The 14,266-nt window shown below is 35.7% G+C and overlaps 1 protein-coding gene across 12 annotated transcripts in view; it reads left to right on the plus strand.

Annotated features, from left to right (window-relative positions):
* Positions 1-14,266, plus strand: part of LOC100880704 (agrin) — a 656,625-nt gene that overhangs the window by 362,589 nt on the left and 279,770 nt on the right. For 7 of the 12 annotated variants that reach the window (XM_076532486.1, XM_076532494.1, XM_076532512.1 and 4 more), the window contains one exon: positions 8,133-8,165. The exons of the other annotated variants lie outside the window; for them this stretch is intronic. In XM_076532486.1, coding sequence (XP_076388601.1) covers positions 8,133-8,165 — 33 coding nt within the window. The remainder of the gene's footprint in view (positions 1-8,132; positions 8,166-14,266) is intronic. 12 annotated transcript variants of the gene reach the window in all.

The raw sequence follows: 14,266 nt of genomic DNA on the forward strand, positions 1-14,266 counted from the left end.
TAACCAAATTTAATAATATAACTTTTATAAATGTAGCATTCATATGTAGATACATTGTGTATCGTATTTTTATCCATACAAGAAGAAAAAAGAATATAACAGCAGAATTGATTGATAGAATAAAATGAAACATTTTATTCCCCATTTTATATGCTGTTATTTGTATGAACATCGGCTTGATTAACAACATATGAATAATTTTGAAATTGTATTATGGAATTTATGTCTTTAGAATTCATCGACTGTGCCACTGAGTAAAACGTGCATTGTGGAACGTGTTAAAATGCTTGTTGTAAAAAGCAGTCGTTTTGAATAAATACTGTATGTGTTACTGTACAATCGTTAACATTTTAATACCGTATTCCGTAATTTTTCATATTTTTTATTCTAATAGCGTTGGAACAAAAAGGGGTTGAAATAAATGTTCAAATACAATGTAATAAATGTTCCAACACTGTTATTGAAATAAATGTTCAAATATAAACTTGTACGTTTTGTAAGAATTATGTATTATCATTTATATGTATATTATTATATGGATGAATTTATTAAATGTTAAATTTGAAATATTGAAATACTCAAGTTTCTCTACGTAGAAATTTCTATATCTTCAATTTCTAGCTTAACAAATTTCTGGGACTCTAAATCTCAAACTCGAGGAGTTTGACAACTTTTAGAATTCTTGAACGTTAAAATTATTATGTCTTCAAATTTCTAAATCTCTAAATCTCAAGACCCCTAAGTACCTATGTCTTCAAATTCTAACCTACTTTCCCAAATATCTAAATCTCCAAATTTGTAGACACCCATATTTCTAGAACCCCAAATCCCAATCTCCCAAAATACCTTGTATCTCCAAATCTTTATATCTTCAAATTTTCAGATCCCTCATTTCATATGATTGACCCTAAACTTCCATATTTTTACACCCCCAAATCTCAAAATTCTTACTTTCTCACATCTCCAATTTCTCTACCCATCACCAACCCTCGAATTCTAAAAACTCCCCAAAAGTCAATGACTGACAAATCACGTTTACCCTTCATACCACATTTTCCCTGTGAGCGACAGATTTTCTCTTGATTGTACACTTCCGATCGTTGAGTTTACAATATTTCGAAACCGCGAAAAAAAAAAGAACGGAATTAAATGTTGTAATCCGTCCGGTCGGAATTGCTCGCAAAAATTGATAGGAATATTAAGCGCGCGCAATATTCGCAGGATTTGGAATGCATGCAAAAATGTTCACCGCGATGGAAATCGTTAAATGTAAAGGAGGTGAAGCACGCGCTCGGTCCTCGTTGAAATATTCAAACACGCCCCGTGTGTCTTTTTTTCTTCCTTCATATTCACGTGCACGGAGACGAACCTCCATTTCCTTCGAACGATCAGCGGGTGAAATAATAAAATCCGTTCGTTTAAAGTGTCGCTGGTAGAAACGAGAGATGGAAAGGGGAAGCTGTATCGGTGGGTCGTCGCCGCGACTCGGGGTACTTAGTGACCATGGCAACGGGTGCCAACTATTTTTCAGTTTTCCACCCTTACGAGTCCCCCCTCCCCCCCCCCCCCCGCTAACTTTCCCTACGCCCTTCCTCTCGACCTTCGGCCTGGATTTCAACAGACAGGAGACACATTTCTTTCCTTTGTGAAGATCCCACACCCTCGACAGCCATTTGCACCACACTGAATCTCTAATAGGATTTTCTAGTCGTCGTTAAACAAACATTTCGTAGCTGAATTTTCAATGTTAGGTTATTTCTTTCTTTCACACATTTCGAACATTTCTTTCGGAGAAATCGGAGCACCATTTATAAAGCTTCGGGTATTATGTCAGAAGGAGTATCCGAAGTTATAGGAACATAGAGATAAGAATGATCACTTCAAATAACGACAGTTATATTAATAACTGAATTTGAAGTCTGTCGATTTTATTAAGAATTTGTCAATTTTATTTTAAGTAAAGTTTCTTTTGTTTCGGGTTATCTTGTGATAAATCTTTGGATGTCAATATTTAAGAAAGTGAATATTTTCTGAGTACTAACAACGTTATAATCTGGATGACAAGAGCCCATGGAGAAAATGTGATCGTTTGGAAGCATTTTGCAGTATAATGTCTTTATGAAATTGGTGCTTCCGCATTACAATAATCACATTATTTCGCAAAGTTTGACGGGGAATCCATTAGTCGTAGGAAGGGTTGACACTCGATGGAAAGAAGGGTCGTGCTAAGTGGTAGATTCGAAGTGATTGAAAGAGGGTCGAAGCCGAGAGAAAAAGGTCTGCCGAAGCTGGGAAGAAAGCCGAACCAAAACTCATCGAAAGGGGTTGGATGAAAGAGAAAAGGGACGAATGCCGATACAGGGTGCTGTTTACGCCATCGTTTCCCCCTTTTCCCAGTTTTTAACCGTACCCCTCGAATATTATTATTCCAATCACTATCCACTGGATCCTTTCGGAAAAACTTCATTTCGATCCTTTGATGCCGGCACACTCCCTTTGCTTCATTTTCCTTGATTAAAAGTGAAATATTTAATAACAGCCAACCAATTTATTAAATTTCACGATTCCTCAGGAATACGACGAGATCGAGAACATTCGAAAGTGGCATAATTGACTCGAAGTATTTTTAATCAGTGATATTACTCCGCGATGGGGACTATGTCCCGTAAACGCTTCCTATCTGATTGTAAATCCTTTTGTGCTTGCGCTTCATTCAACGCCAATACCATGTTTAATATCAGCTATCTCTTTGAAAATGAATTCTGCACCGCACAAACAATAATTACGCAATTCGTAATTACAGCCACATCACAAAGGTGGGGAACAGACTTTCAATCAAAAGCAAAAGTCAAAGTGCGATATCCAGGTCGTTCGCTGTTATTAGAGTTAATAATTTAAGTTTAATTAATAAGTTAGATGGAATTAAACGATAAATTAATTTTGTGTTTATCTGCGCTTTAATTTCTTTATACCAAACAAACAAATTATACGAATGAAATGCAATTAGCATCTTCGTTGAAAATATCATGTAACCTTGAAATCCGTTAATTCGCAAAATTAATATCTGTACATATTTGTGAAATTCTAAATTGAAAATCAAATATTAAAATTTGAAATGTGAATTTTTATTAAATATCGTACATGAAAAATGTTTAACACCATCAACAATTAGAAAAGTTTCATTACTTAAAATTCGATAATTATCAGATTATTGATTTTTCACTGCAACTGTTTGAATGTGAACTGTTTGAAAACGTGCAAATATTTGAAACTGTTGGCGGTATCGAGCAGTCTGTTGCAGAATTTCGTTCTCTAAGTTTTATCGTCGTTTCGAAACAGTTGCAAGTAATATCTGACAAACGGCGAGAAATACCGACACCTGATCCGGCATTTTTCTTATTAGACACAAGAAATATATCTGTGCTCACTTTTCTGTGGAGGGCTTTTATCCGTAAAAAATGTCAGCCTTGCCCCGCACGATTTTTTTCGTCCCTTTTCCTTGTGACGAGGTCGGAATATAACCACCCCCCAATTTGCATTTCTTTCCCTTCCGCTCTCTTTGTCACCCTTAGACCCCGATGTCTCCTTAGTCTTGGTGACAAAGGATCTTCCTAAGTGGACCAAGCGAACGGAATAAAGGTGTTCTCGCGATCATCCTCCATTTTGAATGTAACACGCCGATAAATCTCTCACGGACGAAAGCCATTCATTGTTGCTTCACCTTAGAACAGTGTTTTCTCTTCAGTTTTTCGTTATTGACGACAGAACCTCGATATGTCTTTCGGAAATCTTTTTTCAATTTTAAGAAAATAGAAAGTAAACGTTCTTTATTTTATAGAGTAATTCTTTATTTTATATTTTATTATAACTGTACTTATACAGACTATTATTGTATCATTTTCTAATTTAAATTTCGCATTCGGTATCTAAGTTAGTGTAATATGGTTGGACAATGTAACGTACGATTATACAATACGTGACGGTACGTAGGGGATATAGGACGTTGACGATATAACACGTGGCGATATAACATGTGGTGATTCAATGCGCGATGATATAACGCGTGAAAGATATAACGCATGGGAGATACAACGCGTGGTGACATAACGCGTGAAAGATACAACGCGTGAGATACAACGCATGGTGATATAACGCGTGAAAGATACAACGCGTGAGAGATACAACGCGTGGTGATATAACGCGTGAAAGATACAACGCGTGAGGATATAACGCGTGAAAGATATAACGCGTGAAAGATATAACGCGTGAGAGATACAACGCGTGGTGATATAACGCGTGAAAGATACAACGCGTGAGGATATAACGCGTGAAAGATATAACGCGCGAGAGATACAACGCGTGGTGATATAACGCGTGAAAGATGCAACGCGTGGTGATATAACGCGTCAGAGATACAACGCGTGAGAGATACAACGCGTGAGAGATACAACGCGTGGTGATATAACGCGTGAAAGATACAACGCGTGAGAGATACAACGCGTGGTGATATAACGCGTGGTGATATAACGCGTGAAACATACAACGTGTGAGAGATACAATGCGTGGTGATATAACGCGTGAAAGATATAACGCGTGGGAGATACAACGCATGGTGATATAACGTGTGATGATATAATACATGTCAAATCAACGCGTGGTAATACAACTCGTGTCGAAATAACATGTGGCAATACAACGCGCGGCGATACGATAAATCGGCGATACAACGCGATGTAACGCAACTCTACAACGAGAGCACATATGATCTTTATTATAATTCAGAAATGAGAAGATAAACTGTGAATTCCAACGTGCATATCGAATATGCCTAATTATATAATACGTATTTTGACGAGATCACTGTACAGCTTATTAATTACGATAATTATTGTAGCTTTACTGACATTACCATATTATTGTATGTCTATGAATATCATTTAGCATATTATTACATCGACATTATGTAAATGTGTGCCAGCAATTTCGGGTGTTCATTACAATCGCTAATTCCATAATAACGATCATTATCTCGTAACTGCAACATTCTGCATAACTTCAGAGATACGGAATAATCAATGGGTACTTATTTTTCATTTATGACACGAAAGGTGCACGTTGCGCTCGTATTGATGTTCCGTTCAAAGATATTTGTTAAATTGTAGACATCTGCCAATTTCGATCGACAGGGAATTTGTGTTTTTAAGAGCTGTTCTATTTTGAAACTCCATTATTATCACTAAAGTATCTCATACGAGATAAACAGTTTTCACGTTTAATCAAGCGGTCATTCCATATTGCTCATTTTTAGTCGTCACCATCTGCGACTTTGCTCTAATCAAAACATGTTGTAGTCTATGTGAAATTAAGAGGGTTTAAGTCATAATTTTGCCGGTTTCAAATTTGTTAAAAAATAACAAGCCTCCAAAGTTTGCAATTTTTGCTCACTTTTGCAAAAATAGTCTTCACTTACGAATTTTTTTTCTCAGAAACCGCTCAACTAATTTAGCTAAATTCTGTTTCGTTTTATTTACGAAGTATTGGACTATTTTAAAATATTTTTTTCAATTCCCTCAGTTTGTTATAAAATGTCGAAAAATTTAAACAAATTCTTTTTTGCGTTTTTTACAGTGATGGGCGTAAAGGGTTTAAATTTAAAGTAAATATGGTCATATTCTTTGAAGCTTGTCCTTTCAAATGAGTTCTTCAGAACGATGGAGATCCCGAGATCTTTCCGCGAATTCTTGCGTTTGACTTTTCAACAAAGTCGCTCGAGGAATACAAGTACTTCTAAACAAAGAATCGAAATACCGATATTCTATCCGAATAATCCCGTGCGTACTAGTGAATCGTATTGTTCATTCTAGTCGAGTTATCCCACGTATTTACGTAGTACAACTGCGGAATTGTTCTTTGCGGAAACCGTATTCCTTGCTCCTTATTCTGACCCCCTTAACCCCATTTCCATCTAACAAAATTGCGCTATCGTAACTGACAAACTTTCCACTGCATTTACACGGGTTAGTAGTCGCTGCAGATACAATGATTTTGCTGAATCGCTAAACGTATTCCGCGGAAATCGTGAAAGTTGTTGACGAAGATCCAGGAAGCGATTCTATTCAACTGTTCTAGAGGAGCGGAATTTAATTTTTGATTACTTTAACGTTGAACGACGTCGATAAAAAGGATAACAGGGCACGGATATTCGGGGGATCAAGTCGGTGATACAATTTCGTATTGCGATTCATACTTTCGTATAATAGACTGATTTCCATGAGAGACTTTAAGAAGCTTTTATGGATCAGGGTGGACCACTGTCGGTCTTTTATGGCTTTCCAAGTTCTTACATGTGCTTGCAATATAGTCGATGAATGGGATCTGTGTTTCGGCCATCAAACGTGAACGATGGGAAATCGAAAGCGCTTGGAATATTTTTCAGTCGATTATATTGGGTTAATACTGTGCGCTGAGGAGTTTATTATTGGGACAATTGGAGAGGGTTAGAGAAATTAGATGGAAATTGAAAATTTGGAGATTAAGACTTTAGATTAGAAGTTCCGGAATTGAAAAATTTGGGTTTTTGGACGTGGGAGAGCTTGGAAAACTTGTGAATTTCGAGCTTTAGCTATTTAAGAGAATTTTTAATTTTTGAGATTGAGAGCTAGTCAATCTCAAAAGTTTTCAGTCGAATTGAAAAATTTTTAAATATAGGAATGTCTAAATTCTTAAATTTTAAATTAGGAATTTAGAAAATTAGGATATTAAGGAATATTAAATTTCTAAATTTCTACATTTCCAAGTATAAAAATTTCTAAATTAAAAACTGTTAAACTTCCAACCCTAAAATATTGAGACATCGTCCAAGATCTCGACTGAACACCTAAAAGAGATTCGAGCTTTTACTATCGAGCAAGTTCATAACATTACGGCATCCAAATGCTCGTACATGACATTCACATGTTTTCGGTATCGTAACGAGGCCATAAAAACTTGAGCTAAATATTGCAAACCCATTAGGATCCGATAGATTTATGGCAGCCGCTATTAACATCGAGGCAGCTTACACTTTACACCCTCGTCATAAACGTAAAAGCTTTTTGATAATAAATGAGTATCAAGAGCTTTGACCGATCGTTCGATCGACTCTAGCTAGGAATTGAATCATAAACCCTTTCTCCCTTAGGTACTTTCGTGACTATTACCGAATATTTTACCCGAGGGAATTTTTAACTGTGTTGATACGTGTTGAAGATAACACGGTAATTTTCTACAGCTTTAAGCACCTCTTAATTAGAACAACTATTAAGGAATCTGGTTCCTTGAACCGGCATAGCGATCACAATAAAAATATCTCTCTCAGAATATCGTACGATACTTATAATATTAACACTAGGTTTACGGATATTTTTTATATCTATCTCTACGAACACGCGTCAATTTGACGCACGAACGGATACATTTAAAGAAAAACAACCACTTAGAAAGCAATATAATTAAACGCTACAAGTAAGAAATGAAAATATGAGATATATATTTATAGAAAGTTTTTATTATTCAATAATATTTTAGTACATTACTTCAATATTCTATATTCATATTTTTACTTCCCTCTACCCTGCGAACTGCGATTTGTAGCGATGTCCGTCGTTTATAAGGTATTGTCGGTGCATTCATATTTATTATTGTTGTAATTTTTGCACGGGTAAAACTAATTTACTAAAAATTTTATTTACATTACGATCGCGTCAAATTGACACACATCCGTAGAGATAGGTATACCACACAGAAAATTTTAATATTTCAAAGCTTTTGAAGAAAACAGACTTCAATAGATATTTACTTCATTCAATGGATAAAAGTCAGTACAAGAGATAAAATAAAAATGCGAAGTTCTAAAAAAATTCGAAATGCGTCCAAATGACGTAAACCTAGTGTTAAATCACTTGAAAGTGTTTTCGCGTTTACGTCGTTGGCTAATTTATTCGCGTTGTCAGAGAATTAATTAACATGGTAGATTGTGGTCGCCTTGTAATGTAATATGTTGCGTCTCGTACAAAATCGATGTCGGTATTACGTTGTATATGATCCTTGACGACACTCGATCTCGCTAACAACATCTGCTTCCTCTGTTTCAGGTAAGGATCTAAATTTCGCCAGTAATAACGCGGGTGAGTGTTCATCTAACAATATAACATTATCGTCGCATGTAACGTCATTTTTACGTTAACCCTCTGTTACACACGAATTTTCTCTGTCGACAACCAATTAAATTCACCCTTTGCACTCCTGTGGTTCGACATTTCTCTTCGATTCTATAGTGATTAGTTCAATACATGTATATGTATATTTTCATTTATTCGTTACTTAGAATAAATGACAAATATATTTGTCCATGCTCCACACTTTTGTAATACATTTTGAGAACTTGCGTTTTGCAAATTAAGGTAATTAAGGAGTGCAAAGGGTTCATCATTATTTCGGGACGCTTCTGACGGGGCACTTCTGGAGTCACTTTCTCAATCTTCAAAATTTCTAACTTGTTAATTCGGAAATTTAAATTTATACATTCTGAGACATTTCACTTCAGAACATAATATAATAAATTTTCAAATATATGAATTTATAAATTTACAAATTTTCCAGCTTTCTTAAAACCTAATTAAGAAAATTAAATACATGCTATTTTCGAATTTTTGAATAAAAAAATTAAATTGTCAAAAGTGTAAAATTAAGAAATTAAATTCTCGACAGTGCAAGATTAAGAAATTAAACTTTTGAAAGCTTGAAATTAAGAAACTAAATTCTCGGTGTAAGAAATTTATTCAATACTCGAATGTATATCTTTAATTAACAAAAGTTACCTTGCGAGTGCAAAGAGGGTTAACTATTTTTACTTTTATCTTATTGTATCTGAATTTCTCTAATGTACTGCAATATTCAGAGTGACATTTTCGTTTGATGTTTCACTGTTTTATATAATTATTAACGATCTAGGTTCAACGAAAGCGAACGATACAAATTACAATGATCAGTTTTGTCCGCCATTACGTAATTCTAACAAGACGATCAGTAGAAAAGGAATTTTCTCCGCATGACAAGAGAACAGGTTTGAGAACGATAAGGTGAATCTATTCAAGTCTGCTTGTCTTTTTTTCGTGTCTCGCGACTGCAATTTCACCCTGAAGATCTCCGGTGCACTAGGGGACAAAAGGATACGGGAGTAAGAGAAGATTTACGTACATTGTGGGACAAGTAAGGGGTCGGTGGAGAGTTCGAGGACAAAACGGGAGAGGTATTCTTTCGAAAAGACCATTTCCAGTAATGCGTGAATCCGGGTTTCCCGTTGCACCGTTGGAAATAGATCGAAATTGCGAAATCTAGCGAGATAGGGAGAACAAATTGCTCAAACATTCTGAATGATTAGTTCTTGTATCTTGAAAGAATAGAACCCATGCTGCGCCGTTGTACTGTCTTAATTTTTCATTGAATTGCATTGTTTTCAAGAACTTCACAAGTTTAGGTAGTTTTTGAATACACAAATCTTGTGATTTTTAAAAGTTTCTTGTTGGTCTAATTTTCCGAATCTTAACTTTCTAGACTAAATCTCTCCCAATTCCTTGAACTCTATTTTTCCTAAAATCGAAACTGTACCATATAACATAAAAATCCCGAATCGCGGTTCTACACACTGCTACAGAAACTCAATCGAGAGTCGCCAAACTTTCACAATAGTGCCCTTTGATTGACTCCGAAATCTGAAACACCGCTAGAGAAGTGAACTTGCAATCTTTTCGTCTCTGCATCGAGGCACCCCTCGTTTTCCCGTAATTTCGAGCACAGTGGAACACGTGTCCCCCGTTTCGCCGGAAAGAGGGTGGTACATAAAGGAAAGCAGGGGTGCGTAAGTTCATTCGAAGGACGATTGCGGGGAAAGGGATGAAGAGGGGGTAGAAGAACAGAGAAGAGCTGCGGGATATAGCAAGAGATAAGGTCGCCAAATTGCAGGCAATCTGGCTGATTAGGCTGCAAGCTGTAATCCTGCAGGTTCCATAGAGGACCCGGGCCAGGACCTGTAACAGCCTTCAACCCCCTTCGACGTCTATTAGCCAAAGAAAGGAGGGAGGGTAGAATGTGGAAGAAACGACCACCCGAAGGGTAGCGACTCCACGTTCTCCAACTTCTAAGAGATTAGGGAATTCTTTGGAAAGAAGGCGAACGAATCCGGAAACTAGGTCCTTTTCAACCCTTGGGATGGGGATACGTGTCTTCTTTGTGGGGTCTCCTGGTTTTTTGCACTTTTCATTGAACTACTTAATTCGGGAAACGTATTATACGACAAAAATGGCTTTCCACTTAACCAAATTCTGTTTTATTTAATTTTCATCGTATTTTAACATACAAATTGTATAGGAAATAAATAGTTAGTATATTCAATATAGTTCGTATAGTTAATCCGCAACATTTTCTGAAGAAATACAGTGGAGAATAAAAGTCCTTCACTCTAGCTGTCTCAATTTGTATGTTTTAACCTTAAAAATTGCTACAGGTATTTCATTTACACGAACTTGCTAAAAATAATAATTTATATACTTTTCATTTAATGTCAGGTACACAACAATCGCAGTTCGAAAGTAAATGAATTATTAGAATAAAATTTCAACCGAAATGTTACCGTAATTTTCTTCCATGATAGCTGTCATTTAATTTTGATTGACAAAAACTTATTCCATATTCTAAAGTTAGTTCATTGTAACTGCAGTTCGTCCTTGAATATTTCATCTCTTGCGTATCATATTTTATGTTTTGACAGAACACAATTGAATTATGACTGTCTGCATGGTTTAAGTGTCTTTTTTCAGTTAATGGAATAATCTCTAATGAAATTTAAAAACCTCGTGATTCTAAATTTTAAAACAATCTCATATTTCTCAGTATAAAACAGAATTTTTTCACTTTTACATTATTGGTTTAATCGATCTTTATAAGTAGATGTAGGTGAACAAATTCGTAATTATTTTTCATATCACACTTGAAATATTAATTCTTGTTATGCTAATAAATATAACAAAATGGTTTTACACCTTACTTACCCGGTTATTTGCAATTTATTCACATAAAACAGAAAGGGGATAAATCTATAAAATTAAAAAATTCGTGACATCGGAATTTGAAATCATTTTTGTACCTTGAACTTTTAACAAGAACTATTATCAAACAACATTAATCAAGCAACCATCGTTATTTTTATTTTTCGGCTCTTTTATGGATACTGCAAATTCGATCGCAGAATTAGCGTCTTTTTTTTAGTGTCCGACACAAATCGTTGACTGGAACTGGCACTCGATAACGAGTTGAAAAGACCGGAAACGGCTGGTGGAGAGACAAAGAGAAAGAGGATGCACGATGGAATTGGTCAGAGTTTCGAATTCGAAAAACGACGCTAGAGATAAATCGAGAGGACAAATGAACAAATGGGTAAAATTTCATGGAAGTATTGACTATTCTGTCAATGTGAAAAAACCAGAGAGACCTATATACTGGGTGGTTCATCGGAGTTTACCAACCAAATTATCAGTAAACTTTTATATGAACAAATTATCGAAACAAAAGTTCACTAACGTTAGAAACACTAAACGATATAATAATTAGTTTACGTTTATATATTTATACCACAGTATATCGTATTTATAATATTTTACCATAATTATATAATATTTGTATAATTATACGATATACCGTATTTGTATAATTATAAAATATCATATTTGTATAATTATACCATATTTTATCCTATTTGCAAAATTTTACCAGATATTATTACCTTGAAGTATTAAGGTAAATTGAAAGAAGAAATTTCCACAAAAGTTCTTCCATGTATTTAACGTTACCTTCGAATAAAACGAATGTTTAATCGCAGCAAAGAGTGTGTGGACGAACGCGTACTACGAACAGTTTCATAAACGTTTCGGAATAAAATTGAATAACGTATAAACGACGAAACGATTTATGTTAAGCAGGCAAATTTCGTTTATCCGTTACCCGATTCGAAGTATAATATTCCGAAATATTATTTGAGCGGTGATTCAGTTTGAAGCACTATGCGCGATTGTATAATACATCGAGCAGACGGGATGCGATTATTTAGCGGTAGACATTTTGCATCTTCCGCATTTAGTTGACTCTCTTTTGCACCGATTATTTCCCATTATTCGACGGTACGTCGTATTTAAGAGCGAGCCGGTATGGTCTGGCAAATAAATAGCGAGGAAAAATCGTCGCTCCCGTTCTATTTATATCCCAGGGGTTGTAATTGGAATTAAACTTGGCCATAATCTTCCATTAACTTGACCACATTTTTCTCCCTACTATATATAGTGGCAAAAAAAAAAAAATGAGAGAGGAAGGAAAAACGAGCACGGGGATCCATAAGCGACAGTGGTAATAGAATTTTGAAACGAGGTAAAATGGTGGAGAGAGAAAAATAGGGGAAAGCCCGAACACGGGAGGCGAGGGGGGAAACGAATGAACGGGACGATGGTTGGCAACGAAAGAGGGGGTGGAAGGGGGAGAGAAACATCGTCAACTCGACCACGTCTACCGAGGGATTATCGTGGGTGACAAAGGGATTTGAAAGAGGCGGCACGGAATTGGATTCCGGGAGAAACGCAAGAGGCACTCGTAAGCCGCTTTGTGTCTCCCATGCAATAATTATTTGCGAAATTGTCGTCAAGCCGTGAGATATCGAGTGGCTTTTGACGACTGATATTTCTTCAGAAGCTCGATAGAGAAATCGTAATGGCGAACCGCTTGCCTTCGCCCCATTGTTACTACAACTCAATTAATTCAGATCTTAGTTCCTCTCGTATTTTTATGCAAGGTGTAACTGTCAATATTGAAATTCTGTCTGGAAAAATATGATGAAACTGTACGATAATATTCTTTCGTACATTTTCGAGATGATCGACACATACTTTCCTGCTGCATTTTTCCGTCACGTGTGTGAACTTCGTTTCATAGTCATTGACCATAGAAAGCAATTATTTATATTACATGAGATAGCAAGAATGTTTTCTTGAAAATAAATTTTATTTTTGTATCACATTTGGGGACGTAGAAGTCAAATTTTATATTTGAAATGAAATTTTACATATGCATATGTGCATGTACAAGTATATGTATATGTGCATGTATATGTCTATATATTTGTGCATGTACATGTACATGTATATGTATATATGCTATGAGTGAAAACACCCTGTATCTACACGTTCATATAACATTGCACATGTAACTAAAATTAATATAATTTTTTTATTTTATACCTATGTTCATAGAAATTTATAACTTAAATAAATGCTTATGTGCATGTAATTAATATCTAAAATTAATTTTATACTTACACACAAATTATAAATACATGAATTGATACATAAAAATGATTTGAATTATGTGTCAACCCCTTATCGATGTAACATCAATTCCTCAAATTTACCATTGTCGATGTAGCAGCAATTCCCCAAATTTACCATTATCAATGTAAAGTTAAAGTAACAAAATTGAGAGAACAAAGAGTACAGAATTTAATTATCTTTATAAAAAAAGGACCTAAGAATCTTGAATCCTTCCCAACATCCGTACAGTTTTACAATACTTTTTGTAAGAACCTCAATTTTTGTATCACCAGTTATGCGACGCTCTGTATTTTTCAATTTTTTCTTTCTCCCTTTTCTTTCGTCGTCAACCTCCAACCCCGTTCCATACCGTTGCTTCGTCCAACATTCGTGTTTCTGTCGCCGTTTGTAACGCAGTGCACGAAACGTATGGAAAAATGTCTGCGCGTGCAGTTTTCCCTTCTCCCCCCGATCTCGTTTTCTACCTTTTTCGGTGGTTGCGGTTTAATTAGAAGCCGAGAAATTAAAACAAACGAACGCACGGAAGAGAAGGGGTTGAGGGTTGTGTGCCATGCTCGGCCGTAGCCATTGTTGTTTCTCCTTTTCGCTCAGGCGTGCGAGCATCATCGTAACAAGCCGGCGATTTGCAAAGACCAGTATCTAAATTTTTTGTTTCTCTACCAGTTTTCTTCTTACTTTTGTCTGTTTTTTGAGAAATTAATGGTTTGTTGCGACTACGAGAACATACTTTATCCACCCCCGACATCTGCTTGTATAAATGTTCGCTTTATTTTCGTTGAAAGAGTAATTGAAAGAAGGGGTTGTAAGCAACAGTACTCTAATTAAACACGTTTTGGAACTTGTACTTAAATTCTGTT

Source organism: Megachile rotundata, chromosome 1 (genome assembly GCF_050947335.1).
Source record: "Megachile rotundata isolate GNS110a chromosome 1, iyMegRotu1, whole genome shotgun sequence".
Lineage (NCBI taxonomy): Eukaryota > Metazoa > Arthropoda > Insecta > Hymenoptera > Megachilidae > Megachile > Megachile rotundata.